The following is a 20,335-nucleotide window of genomic DNA, read 5'->3' on the forward strand; positions in this document are numbered from 1 at the left end:
CATTAAGGGACCATGGAAAAGGGTAAGTCCAGCCCTCAGACTACTCTCGGGGGTTCAAGACTTCCAGAAAGGGATAGCTGCACATGGGGGAGGCACAGCAAAAGATCTGGAGGCTGTAAATGAATTTCTGTAGTCACAGGGAAAACTTTAGTAGTCAAGAAGAAACTATGCTTTCTTGCAGTGGGATCTATTACTGGGGAGGACACTGTGAAAATTGGTGGAATGGTAACACAGGATTTAGAATTTTCCAGAGACTTGGTTGGTAAGGCAGTGACGAGGTTTGAGATGAGTAAGTCCAACTTTGGAAAAGTTCTGCTGTGAATAAAAAGACCGCCCAACAGCACTGCAGACTTCAGAGAAAACATCTCATGGGAGGAGTAACCAACCAATGGCAGATTCCATTGTTTTATTTTAATTGGCAAGACTCTGCGAGGTGTCAGGAGCCATCAGCATCAAGGCAAGATGCTCACTGGCAAAAACATCCTGATTCCAAAAGGCTCGGGTGACCATTGGCATTTTTAAGCAATAAGTAATTTTTTTTCATTAAAATACTCGCATTGTGTTTTCGTACATGATGGTATCATAGACTATGTGGGCTAAAGGGTAGTATAAGCATCACACATATTCGCTGAGAAAACAGTGACTTTCGTGTGACTTTCTTCACTAGGCTCTTTGCTGTATTGTGGTGTCCCAGAACTAAACTGCAGCATCCCTACTCTGTTGACTGACATACAGTTTAGAAGAAAGGTGCCGCCCTATACACTGGAGCCCTAGGCTGGTCTCGCCTTCCAGCGCACAAATCTAGAACTGTGTGGAAAGCACTCAACCTGTATTTTCTTGGAGACTCATGCTATCACATGACTTATTCTCCCCCCCCCCCAATCACTTTTAATTCTCTTGGGTATTTCCTGACACTACAGCAAAGTGAAATTTCATCCTTTATAAACGGGTCAAAATTGCTTCTCCCTGATTCGTTTCTAGGAGCCACCTACTCCTTTTTAGCTGACTTTTTAATGCCCCTGTGTGTGTGTGGGACACGGGGGGTGAGAGAGACAGAGAGAGAGACAGAGAGAGAAAGAGAGACAGAGACAGAGAAACAGAGACAGAGAAGACAGAGACAGAGAAAGAAACACAGAGAGCAAGACAGACAGACAGACAGACAGACAGACAGAGATAGAAACAAGACAGAGATTTGGGATTTGTTTTTATTTTATAAATTAGACCCTTACTTTGGAACAAGTTAAGGTAAAACTGCTTCAGGGAATCTTGTTCTCAGCCAAAACGACTGGATTAAAGTCAAGGATCCTTAAGAGAGAAAACCGCAGGAGGCTTGGGATTTACGCCCAGGTCCCTGAATTACCTTTGTCTCTGGTTTTTTAAAATAACATACTTCAGCTTTTGTTCTTACCCAGTAAAGGAGTTTTCTCCCCTCAAATTTTCAACACTTTTTTTTTCCAGAATCTTCAGCTACTTGGAGCTACGGCCATTGAGGACAAATTACAGGACCAAGTGCCTGAAACCATAGAAACTCTAATGAAGGCTGACATCAAAATATGGATCCTTACTGGGGACAAGCAAGAAACTGCCATTAATATTGGTAATTCACACCACTCAAATTTTGAATCCTGATAACCTTCCAACAGGACATGTTTTAATAAGATAAATTATAAGATTTTTTTAAAGCAAACAAACAAACCATGAAGCAGGGACAAGGGCTTTCATTCTAGCATGAGATAGTTAATCTGAGCAGATTGAACAGGAGGGACAGAGCTGTAGGAAAAACTGTGGGCTCTGAACCCCTCACAAGAAGCCCTATCCTCCAACCTGGATGGCATCACTGACCTCCCCTAGTGAACTTCTCAACCTTATACATAGTCTAACACCTAATGATTAGCATGTAATCTTTAACTTAATGCATTTAATTAATACATAATCTAATAACTAATACATAAAAATTATACCTTAATCTTAATGGACTGAACTGTAGAAAACGGTAACTTCTAAGAAAGCACCTTCCTATCCCAGACTGTCCCAGTGTGGTGTCCTAGCTAGGTTCCTGTCATCTTGACCCAAGGTAGAGTTATCCAGGCAGATGATCCTTGATTGAGAAAATGTGTCCATTGCCTCAGATTGCCTGTAGACAGGTCTATGGGGCATTTTCTTGATGAATGACTGATGTGGAAGGGTCTGGCCTCCTGGAGGTGCTGTCTGTCACTGGGGCCTATGGTCCTAAATGACCTAAGAAAGCAGACTAAGCAAGCCATGGGGAAGAAAGGCTGTGAGCGGTGTTCTTCTACAGCCGCCATTTCAGTTCCAGCCTCGAGTTCCTGCCCTGGCTTTGTTAGGTGATAGGCTGTGGTATAAAACTGGAAGAACTTTTCTCTCCAAGTTCCTTCTGGTTCTGGTGTCTATCACAGCACTGAGAACTTCAACAGATGGCAAGAGGGGTAAGACCAAGATGTCTGTAAGTCTGGGGACCAGTGGCGTCCCTGCACCTCTGCCACTCCGCTGAGCCACCCATCTGAGGAGGGAACTTACTCTCCACTTTTGCTTTCTCACCTCCAACCTGACACCTTGCTTGCCACACCTGTCCCCCAGTGTGAATTCTTCTGGAACACAAGAGCTGAGATCTCTGCTGTACTTGGGACCAGAGAGGATGTGAGAGGAGGCAACCTCTCCCCGTCCATAACAAGATATTTTAAGATCTGATATTTCAGGACTGTAAATGTGTAAGGTTATTAGGCTCACCGAGTTGTTTGCTAGTGGCCGCGATGCCCCCTTTAAAGTGGCAGTGGTTGTATCTATAAAACCACACATCACTCTGTCTGTCTGAACAGTCCATCCGTAAGCGGCAGGTCTGTGTAACGTTTCTGCAGTTACCTTTGAAAGTCTAGAAGCTGGGCCAGTGACATGCTAACATGCTAGCTCTTCTTACTGTGGCCCGAGGTGTTTCTAACATACATGATTCGGTTTGCTCTCACCCTACAGTCAGTTTCCATTTTTTGTAAAGTGTTTGCATTAGTCCTCTGAAGCTGCTATAGCAGAGACTAGGTGGCTTAAACAACAGAAGTTTACTTATCACATTCTTGGAAAGTAGAAATAGGACATTTGAGGGAATGCATGAGAGTTGAAGAGGCCCAATATCCAAATGCAGTCACACGGGGGGAGTCAGGGCCTCAGCATATAAATTTGAGGAAGGCAGAAATACAATGTGATTTGTGATGCGAGTCTGACAGAGAGGAAAGTATTTGCTGTTAAAACCTGGGATACTAGTAGTGTGGAAAAGGAAGAATCTGTCTCTCCCAGTTCTGTAACCATGAATGGCCCCTTCTCTATACTGATCATGCCATTACATACAAAACTCACGTGGCATGGAACCACACTTTACAAGATTGATGTTCAGTACTCTTAAGCTCAAGTACAATTAGAACTTTTATCAGTCAGATGAAACTATCCTCAGAACATAAAAACTAGACTATAACATAAATGTCTAAGTATATCGGTGCTAGGGGTTCTCTAGAGGAAGACAATTTACAGAATGAATATATAATTTAAATATTGCATATAATTTATATATGGTTATTATATTTATTGTGTATATATATTCATTCTACAAGTTCCATCCCTCTAGATGTACAGATATATAGATATAGGGGATGTATTTGAATGGCTTATCGGCTGTGCTCCAGCAAGTCCAACAATGGCTGTCTACCAATGGAAAGTCCAAGGATCCATAGTGAGTTGTTCAGTCCACAAGGCCTGATGTCTCAGCTGGTCTTTAGTGTATGCTGGAGTCCTGAAGAAATAGAATCTAATGCTAGGGAAGGTATGGGCTTGCTAGCGAAGGCGAGAACAGGCAGGCAGGAAGAGAACTAGCTTCCTATATAGGCTGCCAACAGATGGCCCGGATTAAAGGTAGATCTTCCCACCTCAAAAAGGTCCGTATTACAGTAGGCTTTGCATGTCAGTGATTTAATTAAGAAAAAAAATTCTTCACAGGGGTACCCAGCTACTTGGTTTTAGTTAATTCCAGATGTAGTGAAGTTGACAACCAAGGCTAACCATCACAAGGCCAGTATAATTAATAAAGATTTATTGATTGATTTTTATAATATTTTCGATTAGCATACAAGTAATGGGTTTTGTTATGGCTTTTTAACGTGCAAGTTTTCCTTTGTTCTCCACTGTTCCCCTGCCCTCTTGTGCCTCCTGCCCCCTCTGGCTGGTTCCCCTCCTTCCCCTAGACAGTATGCCTGTTCTGCTTTCTTATCACAAGGGTCTATTACTCTGTTTCCCTCTTTCCCAAGATTATTTTCCTCCCTTCTCATGATCCCCCCCCATCTGTCTCTCTCTCTCTCTCTCTCTCTCTCTCTCTCTCTCTCTCTCTCTCTCTCTTTCTCTCTCTCTCTCTCTCTCTCTCAGAAAATGGTAGAGAGGATTTTTCACCCAGCCAATGTCCATCACATCTGTAGTACTAGGCTCCAGTTAAGTGTAAGAAACAGTAGGGGACTTTAAAAAAGAAATCTATCATGTGAACTGAGGCCAGGGAAACAGACAGTGAAGCAGAACATTTTTAAAGAGTAATGATTACTATTTAAAAAAAAAAAGCCAAGGGTCTGGGGAGACAACTCGGTTAGTGCTTACCCCATAGAACCCATGTAAAACAGCCATCTGTGATAGTACATGCTTGTAATCCCAGTGACAAGCTGGCAGACAGAGTCACAGGCCAGCCAGCCTAGCCTTCAGGGTGAGCTCTAAACCAGTGAGAGACTCCATCTCAACAACAAAAGGTAGATACTTGAGAAATGGCACTCACGTTTGGCCTTCAGCCTCCATGTGCTTGTACATACATGTGTATACATACATAATACACACACACACACACACACACACACACACACACACACACACACACCCCAAATGGGAGGAAAGAGAACATTGCACAGAGGGAAATCAGGAAGAGCTCGTGCAGAAGGTGGCATTTGGGAAGACCTAGAAGAGAAGGAAGAATTTGCTGTAGGTGACGGGGCCTCTGGACTGCTCTTAGTGTATAGGAAGGAAACAGGAAAAGACGTGAGTTTCCTGTGGACACAATCTCTGAGTGCTAGATTGGCCTTATCCTGGAAAGCAGCATAGCAAAGTGGCCAGTGGGGGTGATGCCACATTGATCTGGGGGCAGGGGGCAGGGGGTGAGCTATGATGGCTTTAACCAATGATAATAATGGTGAGAGGTGACTGGCTTCCCCGTTTTTTCCCTTTTATTGAAGAGAGTGTCTCTCACTTAATGTTTCCTCATTATGGTTTCTCTCTACTCCCAGTTTCTCCCTGTCTCCTCTCCTCTCCCATCTGATCCGCCCCTGCTCTGCCTCATTAGTAAACAAGCAGCCCTTCTAAGGAATAATAATAAAATATAAGATAAAACAAAAACTAATACATCAGAATAGATAAACAAAAGGAAAAGAGCCCCAAAAAGGTATAAGAAACAGATATAGACAGAAAGCCACTCATTCACACACTAAACTAGAAACCATAATTTTATATATAACACACACACACACACACACACACACACACACACACACACACACACACACAGGATCTGTAGAGGAAAGAGAGAGGAAATGCATAAATATAATAAAATCATAATGTGAAAACATTCTAAGGCTCTGTCCTGACATTTTGAGACAAGGAGACTCCAAAGATACTATTGAACTGCTTTTCTGTTGACCATCGACCCTTGGGAGTGGCTCATTTCCCCACTGAGACTCCCTTAGAGAAAACTAGGCTTTCCTTTGCAAGTACTTACCAGTTGGAGCTAGCTTCCCGTTAGGAATGAGGACTTGTGTCCACTCCTTTTAGCTCTAGGTCCCACCTCACCCTCACGTGGTGCAGACCTCTACACACCTTGTGCACACTGCTTCAGTGTCCGTGAGTCCGTGCGTAAGTAAGTTGGTTCAGAGGGCCTTGGTTCTTCGGTGTCCTCGGTCTCCGGCTCTTACACTCCCGCTGCCTGCTCTTCCCCAGGGTTCCCTAGGCGCTGAGGGCAGGGGTTTTATGGAGACATCCCATGTAGGGCTGAGTGTGCTGAGATCTCTCATTTTCTGCATAGATTTCTGGCTGTGGGTCTCTGTATTTGGCTCCAGCTGCCACAGGAGGAGGCTTCTGTGAGGATGGCTGAGTAAGACCCTGAGATTACAGAGGCACTGAGCGGAAACGCCGCCATTGTAATCTTTGTTACTGTGAGATGAGTCTGCCAGGGTAGCCTGTGTCCCATCAGCTATATCAACTGTTCAAAGCCAGCATAAAATAGACAGACATGGATTTTAACACAGGAGTGGCTTTGAAGCAGAGGGAATACAGCAAAGTAAGAGAAAGAAGGCAAGAGGATGATGCCATGACCATCCAAGACAGGGAGATGGTGGGGGTGAGCGGCTCCAAGAGAGTCACCCACCATCCTGAACCCTGCTTGGCAAACGTCCAGTGGCCCATTACTCTCCAAGGATATTGTACATAAGCTTGGCAGCTTTCTGGACATGGAGATTGATGTGTTTATAAAAAAGATAAAGAGAGGGGGGAATATGTTTTATGGATGTGTGGTGAGGTATGGGGATGAGCCCATGCGGATGAATCCCTTCCCCCTGAGGGACCAACCACAGTATGGAATAGTATAGAGTTGAGTTTATGCAGGGTATGGGGAGGGGCGTTGACAGGGTAATAGAGGCAGAAGGGGGAGTGGGGGGGAGAGAGAGAGAGAGAGAGTGAGTGTGTGTGTGTCCGGTCATGAGGAAGGGGTGTGTGTGTGTGTGTGTGTGTGTGTGTGTCCGGTCATGAGGAAGGGAATTGGGGTAGTGAATGGAGAGAGAGTGGGAGCAAGCAGGTAAGAGAAAGAGAGAGAAGAGGGGGCAAGCAGCTCCTTTTATAGTGAGTCAGGCACACCTGGTTGTTGCCAGGTGACTGTGGGGCAGAACTGAGACAAAATGCTAACAGAGATGCTAAACACAATTGTTCCATATTGTTTATCCAGACAGCTTCAAATGATGGCCTTCCTGCCCGCCTGTCCTAATGCCCAGCAAGAACATTTCGTTTTAACCCTCCTATTAGTCAGGAAAACAAGTGAAACCCTTCCCTCTCCATAACACCCTCTTTAGGTGTTTGTTCGTGTCATTGCCTTACCCGATTCATTTCTTTCCAGAGACTAATCACATCTCCTGATTGTGTGCCCCCAGGACACTCCTGTAGACTTCTGAGGAGGAACATGGGAATGATCGTTATAAACGAAGGCTCTCTTGACGTAAGTGACTTTGTTCTTGCTTCCTGCTTACACAGAAATCCGTGCAAACACTTCACATGCATGAGGTTAGAAGATGCCTTTCTAGACTCTGTTGCCGTTGTCCTGCTTTGAGGATGTGTACAGCTTTGCACAGCATTAACGTAAACTGACAGTTGCCAAATGTCCTTAATGCTGTGTGACAGAGAAGCTGCTTCATGAAAACTTTGGGTCGGTGGGTTGCCAGCGGACCGCAACTCATTCATTCAGAATACTGCATTTTGTATATTGAGCCTTTTGTATCTGCTTTGGTGTCCAATGTTAATACGCATTTCTCTGGTTTTGAGAATTTTTTCGGAGTTATACTAAGCAACACAAAATCACCATGCTGGCTACAAAGGGATCTTGATGTTTTGTTTTTGTGATTCCCACCCCCCCCCCTTTTAATGCCCTAACTACTAGGATGAAATATTTAACAGAATGCTATGTAGGACAAATGACCTGTAAATGCTCTAAAGTCAAGGTGGCTACTTGTAGCTTAAGGTGGAAGACAAAGCAGGCGAGGTGATGATTTTACCGCTGCTTAAAATAGTTATCATGACGCAAAAAGCGGAGCGGAGCAAACCTGATAATTAGGGGTTTGGGTGAAGCTGCAAAGCTACCCCGCCTGTGTTGGGAGATTCTGGAGAGGCTTGGGGGACAATGTCTACAAGTTGGATGTGTCACAGAAATCACTTGATTGCAGATGTTTTCATTAGTCACCCTTAAATCCTGATACCTTTCCCCTTCTTGTAAAATCTTTGAATATCCTATAATGTGTGTAGCTTTGTGGCACTATCACCGTGGTTCCGCATCACACACCCTTCCGCCGTCTCCCCGAATTCCTGTGTATCAGCTTTGAGTTGCCAAAACCAAGATATTCTCTTATGAACAGTGACCAAGTCAGTCCTGCCCCCTAACAGCTGACCCGTAAAAAGTGAAGTAAACGCCCACAAATAACAGCAGCACAAAACCGATACATAGGTTCAGAAGATGTCTGCCGTGGGGCTCCTGTCATGTATAAGGATGCATTTATAAAGAAGGTAATAGCTAATCTGGTAGAGGGGACTCACTGAGCGGGGAAGAATGTTTGAAGCAGAAAGTCCTAACAGGGAAGGTCGAGTCGTCCTTGGAGGATGGAAAGGAGAATATTGAACTTGAACATAAGGTTATAACTTGTTAAGGACTTTTGTCACACACCATGTACGTTTTTAGTTTCCTAGAACAATACAGATGGTAGAAAGTGGACCATCTGTGTTTGCATCTAAATCTACCTTACTGCTTGTGCCTTTATCCGGACAGCTAGTCTATATGTGACAGGTGTTTATCCGTGGAGATGTTATTCTGTTTTGTTGTTGTTGCTGTTGTTGTTTTTACATTTCTATATTTAATGTGTATGTACGAGTATACCAAGACGTGTATGTGGAAGCCAGAGGGCAAGGAGGCAACTTGCAGGAGTCAGTTCTATCCTTCCACCACATGGGAATCAAACTCAGGTCAGTAGGCTTGGCAGCAAGCACTGTTAACTCAGTGAGCCTTCTTACTTCTTACCAGTCCATATTCCTTCCTGTTTAAAAAAAAAAATACAGTTAAAGCACTCTGATTCTTACAGAGGACCCAGGCTCAGTTCCAGTACGCGCACATGGTAGTTTACAATCACCACAAATTCCAGTTCCAAAGGATCCGATGCCTTACATACATGGAAGCAAAACACATATGCATAAAATAAATAAATCTAAAAACAAATAAAAGAAGTCATACCACACTCTGGACACTGCTTTTTGTGTTTTGGGTTTTTTGTTTGTTTTTGTTTATCAGATAAGGAGTTTGTTTTAGCTCACAGTTCAAGGTTCAATCTACCATGGCAGAAATTTCAAGGCAGCTAGAGCTTGAACTAGCTGGTTCCGTATTATCTGCAGTCAGAAGCAGCACATGCATGCATACATTTGAAGGCTTTGCTGGCTTCCTCCAGCTTATACAGTCTAAGATCCCCTGTCTAAGGAATAATGACACCCATAGTGGACCTATCCTTCCCATCTCCTTAAGGTGACCAAGATAATGTCTGGGACCATCTCCCAGGTGGTCCTATATTTTGTTAAGTTGGCAACACTGCGATAGCGTCATACAGCTAGAAACAGGAAGCACCTCAGACTCAAACGATAAGTAATTCTATCATCTAGTCACTAATCATGAGTGAGGTGGTGTGCTTCGTGACCCACTGAAAAACCTGAAAAAAAAACTGAGCCCTCTCTCCTCAGTACCTCTGTACTCCAAAGACATCCAAATATGGTCTCATTCCGAGGAACGTCCACATCAGGTCAGCCGTGCGATAGTGCTCACTTTCCTTCACTCCTTTTCGCTCCTTTCTTTTTTTTGGTTCTTTTTTTCGGAGCTGGGGACCGAACCCAGGGCCTTGCGCTTCCTAGGTAAGCGCTCTACCACTGAGCTAAATCCCCAGCCCCCTTTTCGCTCCTTTCTATCAAGGAGAAGGAATGGTGGGAGGTAAAATATTATCCAGCAGCTGTTTTGGAGGAAAAGCTGACACCAGGCTCATCGTGTCAGAGGTTGGCAGTCCCAGAAAACCTTTACATTGTTCCTCATCCTGTTCAGGGCTCCGCTTGAGCCCTGGTGTGTATCTGCCCCTGGGGAGAAGGTGATGCTGTGGCTGACAGAGAAGCATGTGAGCGAAAACTGCCTAATCTCCTCAAAACTTATGAGGCAAAAAGAAATGGAATGCCACCCCATTGACGCTAGCCCCTTAAACGCTACCAGAGAGAGGAGAAAGAGGGCAAAAAAGCAATCTAAACTCCTGTGGCTGCCAAATCACTCTTCTTTCAGGATCTAAGTCGCTTCCTCAAAGAAGTCGGTCATTGTTTGATGTAGAATTTCTCCATGGCTATAAAACAGAATCTGCAGAGCTGGTGACAGGCTTAGAAAAAAAATCAATCAATCACTACGTCATTCACTTTGCTGAGCACTGACTTTAGGCCGTTTCATTGGTGATCTGACAGAATAGAAGAGGGAGGTTGGCCTTTTGGTGCAATATCTTGAGTTCAAACTAGCTACTTGTCTGGAGATGTTTATTTCTTTCCTTTTTTTTAAATTCACTTCACTTACTTCCCCCTCCTAGTCATCCCCTCCCACAATCCTTCCCCCCTTCTCCTCTGAGCAGGTGGGGGCTCCCCTGAGTACTCCTCCACCCTGGCACATCAAGTCTCTGCAGGGCTAGGTGTGTCCTCTCCCACTGAGGCCAGACAAGGCAGCCCAGCTAGAGGAGCATGTCCCACACACAGGCAACACCTTTGGGATCACTCCCACGCCAGTTGTTTGGGACCCATGTGAAGAAGAAGCTATACGTCTGCTACATATGTGTGGGAGGCCCAGGCCAGACTATATATGTTCTTTAGTTGGTGGTTCAGACTCTGAGAGACCCAGGGGTGCAGGTTAGCGGGATTCCCATCCACTTCGGGGGCCCTGCAATCCTTCCTCCTATTCTTCCATAGCAGTCCCATAGGAGTTCCAGCCACTGTTTGACTGTGGGTCTCTGCATCCATCTGAGTCAGCTGCTGGCTGAAGCCTCTCAGAGGTCAGCCCTGCTAGACTCCTGTCTGCAAGCATAATAGAGTATCATTAATAGTGTCAGGGGTTGGTGCTTGCCCATGATGGGTTTAGAGTTGGGCTGGTTATTGGTTGGCCATTGCCTCAGTCTCCGCTCCATTCCCTGTCCCTACATTTCTTGTAGACAGAATAAATTTTGGGTTGAAAGTTTTCTGGGTGAGTTGGTGTCTCTACAGTTCCACTGTGGTTCCTGTAGGGGTGGCCTCCTCAGGTTGCACATCCCCAGTGTTGTGAGTCACCCCCATTCATTCTTGGGCTGCCTCCCTTATCCCAGGCTGCTTTTCACCTTTTAAGGCATTGCTCTTTGCACTTGCTATACCTTAGCCAGTGTTGTGTCTGTGTGATGGACATCACGAATCTACTTCATCTTTGCTAACTGTGGCATGGTACTTGCAAGGCACCTAGAAGGAAATGACAGAAATAGAACTGGAATGGTGATCTGAGTCCCACCGTGGCAAACTGGAGAACATGCCCACACAGGAGGTAGTCCTCAACTTCATGCAATGGAGGTATATGTCACAGCAATGACATATAGGCATGTTTGGAAGGAGGCATGGATCGCATGTAAAAATGTACAGGAGGAAGGAAGCAGGGCCCCAGGGGCAAGGATGTGGTGTAAGGACAACTGGGAGGCTTGACCCCATGATCCTTGGAAAAGGAGCCACCAGGAGTGTCCCCAAACAGGGCTGGGGTGGGGCTTTTTCTTCTGTAGCTTGTGCCAGCATGCCTGCTTTTATTTTATTATTCTCTGTCATGCCCATGTACTTCCTAGATAATCATTGATTCAAGTGTTTTAGATAGCCAGTGCTGTAAATGACAACTTGAAAGGGAACTATCAAAAATAGCCATTATACAGCATCCTAGTTTGCTCTCTGTTGTGGTGATTAACACCATGACCAAATGTACCTCGGGAGGAAAGGGTTTATTTGGCGGATAGGTTACAGCCCATCACATCAGCAAGGGAAGCCAGGCAGGAACTGAACCAAAGCCCACAAGGCACACTGCTCACTAGCACACTCCTGGCTTGTTCAGCTGCCTTTCTTATATCGCTGAGCCCCACGTGTTCAGGAACGGCACCGCCCACAATGGGCTGGCGATGAAGGAAATGCCCCCACAGACACAGCCAGGAGCTAGTCTAATGGAGGCAGTTCTTCAGCCAATAGTCCCTCTTCCCAGGTGTGTCTAGGTATGTCACGTGGACAAATGCAACCAGCACACATGCTAGTCATATATTGTTGAGATGGTGGTGTTTATTTTTATTTTTAGACTTCTAAGGTGGAAATTCAAATTCAAGTACTTTTTGAGGAAACACCTCAAAAGTACTTTCTCTTCCTATTTTTCCAAGAAATAAGAGAGCGGAGACTCCCAAGAACACAGGATTTCACTGAAAGCTCTGGCTTATCCTTCCCAGTGCCCAGCAAATTACCTAACACGTAGTAAATACCAGATAAATACTGGAGCAGTTTAAGTCACCACATAATTTTAAGTTAAGGGTTTCCCTTTTTAAAAAAAAAAGGAAAAAGTGCATCAGTTTCCAATTTAAGTTAATTCATCATATCTAAAGTCTCCTTATGAATTCAAGTAGTTCATGGTAGGAGGCAGACACTGTGGCTCATGGAATTAGCACTCATTTGCCTGCAATCCTGACTGCTAGTATTCCAAACAATGACTGAGGAAGCTTTTTCTCCCTGGGAGCCAAATGGTGAATGTACCAGTCTGGCTGTCTGGGGTCAGACCTCCTGGGATGAACTTATTTGTTTCTCAGCAGGAGATGAAGCATCTCTCTGCACTGCGCCTTCTGATCCCTCATAAAAACCCAATGGCTCAGAGTTCAGGCGAATCCTGAGAGCTGCTAGAATGCCTGTGGGTAAATTATTATCTATATTCCCCATTGCAGAGAGGAAGAAAGGCAGCCAGTCTGTCTTCAGACTGTACTGATTGACAGCCAGAAGGCTGGGGGTGATCATTCCAGGAGCACAGAGAACAATTAACAAATAATAAACCTAGAAATGTACTGTCTCAGGAATGAAGTTATGAATGTGTGGCTTGTCAAGTGCTCAGGAATTGTCCTCTGAAACAGCACAGTGGGACCTTAAACATTGAAATCGGCTTCTCAGAGCCGTAGTCTAGCTGCCAATATATATGAGACTATTACCTTGGGCAGAGCCTTGGTATGGTGATGCGTGGGACATGCAAAGTATGTGTAAAGCAGAGTATGGGACATACAAAGAGGTGTCATAAAATGTGGTGGAAAGGGTGCGAGTCCAATAGCTTTCTGTTGTGCATTTATAATACTGAGCATTTTTATAATAAGTATCACTTTCCATCTTTAATATTTTTCATGAGGCAGTAAGTTCTAGCTGTCAATTGTCTTCCATATGAGAGACACATATTCCTATATACAGTGTCCAATTTTGCTATCACACTAATGTTAAAGTGCAAATGATAGGTCTCATGTTACATTGTTATAAAGAATTATATTCTGAAGGTCAAAAAATATCACATCTAAAACATCTTCCTTCTTCAGTTGGCATAGCCTGTGATCTCAGCACTCAGGAGGCAGAGGCAGGAGGATAACAAGTTTGAGGCCAACTTGAGTTACATAGGGAAATGCTAGATCTGAAAGGGAGGGGAAGTTTCTCCTGGTGGTTCTATAAAGGAACCGTTTGTCTCCCAGAATCAGACTGTCTAAAAGCAGCACTAGCTTTTTCCCATGTCTTGGGTTTTGGTGTCATCAACCTTCTTGAAAGAAAGCAAACAAAAGCAAAACAAAACACCCTCTGGCCAGTTTTTAAAGCCTTTGAATAAATGCATACATCCAGATAAAGAAGACATATGCCCAACAAATGTCTCATTCTTCAGACCTAAACGGAAACCTGACAGGCTTACCTGTCTCCAATTACTCCTACTACTGGGGGGCCAGCACAAGACAAAGAGGCAGAAAGACCTGTTGAACTTTTTACATTTAAAAATAAGAACTTCAGGTTATGGAGACACCTCGGTGGATAATACACTGGCTGCACTCATACAGACTGGTGTTTGAATCTCCAGTATCCACCTAAAAACCATCATGATGTCACATATCTTTAACCCTAGAAGAGAAGAAACACAGATCTGTGGAGCTTTCTGGCCAGCTAGCCTAGCTGAAATAGCAAGACCAGGTTCAATGAGAAACCTTGTCTCACCAAACAAGATGGGGAGAAAGTCATCTAAACATTGACTCCCAGATCTCACACACACACACTCTCTCTCTCTCTCTCTCTCTCTCTCTCTCTCTCTCTCTCTCTCTCTCACACACACACACACACACACACACACACACACACACACACATGAGCATATGTGCATATATCACATACACAAAGAAAAGACTTTCCAAGTTACCTATTAAGTAATAAACAGACGCTTTTCCATACTTTGTATGATTTTTATTGCCTTTCATTGACCAGCTCTCTTAGGAATCCTGATTACGCTCTAACTGAGCATAGTTCTGGTAAGAGAGTCAGGAATTTGAATATGCTGGCTTCATGGGAATATGCTTTTGCCCTAGCCCCACCCAGTGCCCAGGCAGGATCCCACAAACCTCTCAGAACCCCTAACATACTGACTCATCCACAGCATCCTTCGTACGCTTCCTGTAAACCTTTCTATCATACAATTCTTTATTTAAAATAGGTTAACACTGAAAGCATTTGAACAGTGAGGCAAGAGCTACAGGAATGCAATACTGTGACCTATTTTTACTTCCCAAATTCTAATTAAAGTCTCCCAAGATTACTGAAAACTGTTGTGGGAAGACCAGGTTTATGTTCCATTAAGAAAGGTAATTGTGAGATTACTTGAGTCTTTCTGGCATCGCAGCGCTGTGGAGCTCTAGAAATACTCCCAGTGATTTGGTATCTGTTTGCTGTTCCTCTTTCTGTACTTGTTTGGTTGCTTTTTTATTTTTATTTTTAGGATTTATTTTTATTGTTTTTAATTCTGTGTATAAGTCTGTGTGTGCATATAAGCCTGTGGAAGCCAGAGGTGTCAGGTCCCCCTGAAACAGGAGTTAAACAGTTAATGTTCTAGCCCTAAGTGATTCTGCTGCTGGGACTCAAACCCATTTCTTCTAAAAGAACAGCATGTGCTCTTAACGGCTGAGTGGTCGCTCTAGCTCGTTCTTTAGTAACTTTGAACTAAATTTTTACATGATTAGAGAAATCTTGAAGACTTGTCTCATTGCAGTAGCTCAAAATTGCACCTTGGTTTCTCCTGTCAAATCTAGGGCAAGTTGCTAAGAGACTGTTAGTTCTTAAGCCACTTGTAACTTCCAGGCCCATCATTCTTGGGTCTCCTGAGCCTTACGTGTATCTAGCATCTCTTGTGTATGAGAACTGTGGACTCTCCCGGAAGGAATACATGGATCTTAGATACATTCCTACTCTAGTGCCCACTCCTTTCTTTCTTTTGCCTGGCTTTCTCTTGGGGAACAGATGGAGAGATAGTTCATTGATTCAGCTAACAAGAATGATATTCAGAGAAATAAATCCCCTCTGCTCACAGTTAAAGGCTCCCAGATTCCCTAGTTCCAACCAGCTCCACCCCCCTCTGCTCCTCTGGGTGTGTTTGTTTCTAGACTGTCTCTGATGTTACAGTCATTCCCATCCAGCCTACTCAAGATACCCAACCTGTTGTGTTGAGAACTTATGTATTATCTGTCTCCTAGAAAAGTAGAATTTGTTGACTTTCCATGCCTTCAAGTTGCTTTTCGCAATGTCATGACAAAATACCGCGACAAAAAAAAAAAAAAAAAAAAAAACAAAACACCAAGGGAGGAAGGATTTGCTGGACACGTGGTTTGAATCCATCACAGTACGTAGTGTGAAGGTATGTCAGAATTCGTGCATGCAAGATGACGCAACTTCTCCTTGTGTCTTAGTAGAACAGAAGGCAAAGGATGGGACCCGAAACTGGGCCAGGCTTTACCCTCCAAAGGCCTGCCCCTCGTGGCATTCATCTACCAGCTAGTTATTGTGTTCTAGAAGTTCTACAACCTGCCAAGACAGGATGTCATGTATCCAGGATTCCGTGCATTACTCGTCTACTCAGAGAAAAGACCTTATAATTATTAAATCTGTTTTGTACCAAGTGCTAGACTGAGCACAAGGAAATCCAGTTTTCACCTGGAAATGCTAACAGGCACATTCTTAGGCTTCTCTTGCAGCTGAGGAATCTAGAAGTGGATCTAGATCCACTCTAGGCCAATCACAGACAGGTAGGTGGTCTGGGGACTTAGTTGTTTGACTCCAGAGCATAATACACGGGATGGGTTTCTTTTGTCCTTATCTTCAACTGCCACACTTGTGAAATAGAAGTCATGAAAATATCTAAGTCCTAGACATGCTATTATACAGATTAAACACAACAGTGCCCATTAAATACTGACCATGGTGGCTAGTATGTAGCAAGTGCTGATAGCCACGCTGTGGGAGCCAGAGGTAGCTGTACACTACCTCTGCCACCCCGCACCCCCTTCTTTTTCAGTAAATGAGATTATATGGTTCTTCTAAGATGCCTTAGATAGGGATTGCCATCTGCAAAGGTTCACCATGAGTAACAAGAGTTCCACAAGGGGGTTAAGTGTATGTGATTCTTAGTAAGCACATTGTTGGTTTACAATTGGCAAGGGAGGGAAGGAGTGGACTCCTGGGCATTCGGCATAGCTCCTGCTACTTTAACATTCTTATTTGAAAATAACTCGACACAAAGAATATTCCTCTCTAGGTAGGCAACGTTCACGGCAAATGTTAATTGGGTTTGAATGTTTGATTCTCAGCTGGCTAGAGGCTCCAGTCGGACTCAAATCCCCCTGCTCCTCCCATGTCCCTAGTCTCCCCTTCGTTTTGCACCCTGCTTTGGTCAGCAATGCAGAAGTGCTGTGATGGCCTCCTCCATTCTTCCTGTGACTTCCAGCGGTGTTTTTCCTAGGAGAGCAGATCTCTTCCTTGCTGGCTTCTGTGAGAGAGAACTTTGCACAGCCACCTTGCTCTGAAATTGCTTCCCTTTCTCTAGTTGAAGAATATGGCCCCAAACCAACCATAACTTTGATCATAGATTCTGGTATTTCTTTTTTGATATATTTTATGAAAAATTAATTGTTGACCACATTGGAGATTAATTTAACAAGCATTGAAAAAAATCCCAACACCCTAGTAAAAGAAAACCCTTCATGGAATGGCTAATTTTTTTTTCTACCTGTATTTGACCTTCTAACACTGTGTAAATTTCTACTATAACATAGAGGACATTCGGGATATAAATGCTGAAGCTGTCATCTATACCCTTTTGGGCTCAACTTACATGTTTTATGCAGACAAACCTCACTGTTTTGGGACCCAGCCATCAGTAAATGGCTTCTGAAAGGAATCCAGAATAAGCAAGTCACTGACTTGACTCCAGAAAAGAAAGGGGGAAAAAAAGAAAATTTGAGCTACTTCAGGTTTTGTTTTGATGTGTCCCCTGAGTCTAATACAATACGTTTTGTATTGCTTTGGAAACTAGTTTAGACAGGTTTGAAACCACAGTGAGTTCTCTTTCATGCATGTTGGAGCTTCCATTCTCCTGTACCACTAGCAAAGTTCTTTCAGAGCGAGGTCTCCAAGTCCTCACATAGCTAAAGGTGTTACTGTTCTCTACCTGAAGCCAAGATATTCTCCTGTAACTCCCTGTGGTAGAGGTTGTTCAGATCCTGTAAGGTACACTGCTTATGCCCGGTAAGAAATGTAAGCATTGCTAAAAGGTAAAAAATGCTGCCTGAACAAATCATTTAATTTCCACCCCCCTAATTTGAGACCATATCTGCTGGCAGCCAGAGCACAGGGTTGAAAAAGACCCATCAAACACATACATTGTTTGGTTTTGTGGAATTAAATATGTCCCCTTTAGTAAACACAGCACAGCAAGACCAACTGCTGCACAGAACCCTGAGTGAAATTGTTCACAGATTCGTGGTGTCTCTGTTTCAAGAAATCCCCCTGCCCTCAAATCTGAATATTCTTTACCTCATTCCGCCTAGACATCTGCACTCTTCCCTGAGACCTAGAATTACGGATAAGTGCTTTCTAACCAGGCTGCTCCCTTGCACAGCTCCCCACAAACTGTTGACATTTCTGAGGACTGGCTCCTGGCCTTTTGCCTTCTCTCTGTCTCCCTCACTTATGCCTCTGGCAGTCAGAACAACATCACATCCAACAACAGTCTGTGAAGACTGCCTGAGGTGCCAGGTGTCCTCCCCTCCTATAGGTAGGGATGGGGCTGTTGGTCCACTTGTGTCTCTTCCCCTGCCTGAGATGACAGCTTTTCTGTGATCCACATTCAGGGACCCTGACTTTTCCACTTCCACTACTCCAGATCCAGAGTGTGCTTTTTATCTCAGTTGGGATCTACCTTTGAGTAGCTGTACCTTCTCTAGTGAGAGAATGACTCAGCCACAGGATCCTGAGAACCATCGATGTATCTTCCGTCTTGCTTCATTTATTCTTTCAGTCACCTGCCCGGGACACAGAGCAGCTCACAGAGAATGCTCTTCTGCAAATTCCTAGAATTCGGGTTTGCCTGTACGAGAACCGTGCATACAGGTTATTAAATACACACAAAGAATAATAAGAACAGTGTGCATTCGGGCTCTGCCTAAGGAAGCCCTGCATAATGACTCTCCCATATTCCTCTTCTCATTAATTGAAATGATTAAGCAAATGGGTCCAGCATTCGTTTTCTCTGTGTCTGGGAAACAGCTTCTCCTAGCCCCCTGTACTTACCTTCTCCAGGCCCTTGATACGGTAATTTGATTAGTGCTTATTTTCCCAAGACCATCGGTATATTCTGAGCAACCTCATCCTGGCTGAACTGAATGCAGTAGGAGAGGCTGGATGGCTGCCGAAGCCAGCCCCTCTAAGAATGCTTCCTTCCCCGTCTGAATCACAGCCACCGCTGGAGAATAGTTAATACCAACCTCAAAATAAGTGTTTAGGAGACTCTCAGTGGTGGTTTAAAATAATTACCTCGATGGCTTTGGTAAAAGCCTTTATCCACAGAACTATTTAAATTATATAATTGCGTCCCCACCTCATTCTTCCTTCCTTTCCCTGGATTGATCTTTCTTTACTGCATACGCTGACCCCAACACCAAAACACAGACTGGCTACCCACTCCACACTCCTCTCCCTTCCTTCCTCTCTTCTCTACCCCGAGCGAGACTACATGCTTCCAAGGAATTATTTTCCTTATGGAATCTATCATGATCCTGAATCTCTAACTTCCGCTGAGAGTCCAAGAGCAATTTAGCCAGCACTCCAACTCCCTTCTCTTACCTGCTTCCATTTTGTGACCTTTGACCTTTCGCAGATGGCATGACCCCTCTGGGAGACTGGACCGGTTTTCCTAACTACAGTGTTTTACATCTACCCTCATTCAGGAAGACCCATACTTGTATATCAGCAAAGAGTGGGATATTTTTTGCCCACCCCCCCCATTATCTTTAGCAATATGCATTGATGAAATACAATCGTTTGGCTGCCTTCCACGAAGCTACTTTGGAGGACCTCACTGACCATATGTTTTTAATGACTTCACTTTCTGTCTACCCTTACCCATTTTGCAAAAAAAAAAAAAAAAAAACAAAAAAACTTTATATTGTTTGGTTCTCTACACATATGTTTTTAAATATTACATCCTAATTTAGGATAGGAATTTAGAAACACCAAAGGTTTTCAATCAAAAACTATGTCAAAGAACGCTAGCTTTCCTGACTGAGATGCATACTAAATGGCCCAGTTGTGTATAAATGCAGTTTCTCCCTACTCTCGGGTGTGTATCCTTTTACTCTGGCCTGCAGTAGCAGGAAGAGCGGTTGATATATGCATTGCGTAGGCGTACTTGGAATGTCCAGTGTTCCGCTGGATCAGTAACATGTTGTAGGAAAATAAGTAATACCCAGTGGTTTATCCAAGTTGTTATTACAGGAGTCATAACTCACTCTCTAAGAACGTGCTAACGTTGTCCATACTTGATATAGTCAGAATGTGTTATTAAAAATGTTCCCGGAATGTTCTGTTAATTTGCAATTTTAGGGCGTGAACATTTAGAGATCATAAAAGGGTAGAGGAAGAATGAAACATTTGGTCATAAAACTCATGTGTTAAATGACGATGAGGTAGGACCACAAGCCACCAGAGCAGCTAATAAAGTATGTTTAGCTATCGTGTGTGTGTGTGTGTGTGTGTGTGTGTGTGTGTGTGTTATCTTTTTAATAGTGTCCTTAGATTGTGGTAAATTAAAATAAAACCAGAGAAAAGTGAGCTCCACTGTGTCTGGGTGAAATTTATCTCCATGCTTAAAAATTACTCAGTGCCTTAATGGTGCTACAGCTAA

The 20,335-nt window shown here is 43.8% G+C and overlaps 1 protein-coding gene across 9 annotated transcripts in view; it reads left to right on the top strand.

The window, feature by feature from the left end:
- The window catches only part of Atp8a1 (ATPase phospholipid transporting 8A1), a 242,534-nt gene that overhangs the window by 147,068 nt on the left and 75,131 nt on the right, over positions 1-20,335 (top strand). For all 9 annotated transcript variants that reach the window (XM_039092730.2, XM_063272922.1, XM_063272923.1 and 6 more), the window contains 2 exon segments: positions 1,459-1,597; positions 7,227-7,291. In XM_039092730.2, coding sequence (XP_038948658.1) covers positions 1,459-1,597; positions 7,227-7,291 — 204 coding nt within the window.

Source organism: Rattus norvegicus, chromosome 14 (genome assembly GCF_036323735.1).
Source record: "Rattus norvegicus strain BN/NHsdMcwi chromosome 14, GRCr8, whole genome shotgun sequence".
Classification (NCBI taxonomy): domain Eukaryota; kingdom Metazoa; phylum Chordata; class Mammalia; order Rodentia; family Muridae; genus Rattus; species Rattus norvegicus.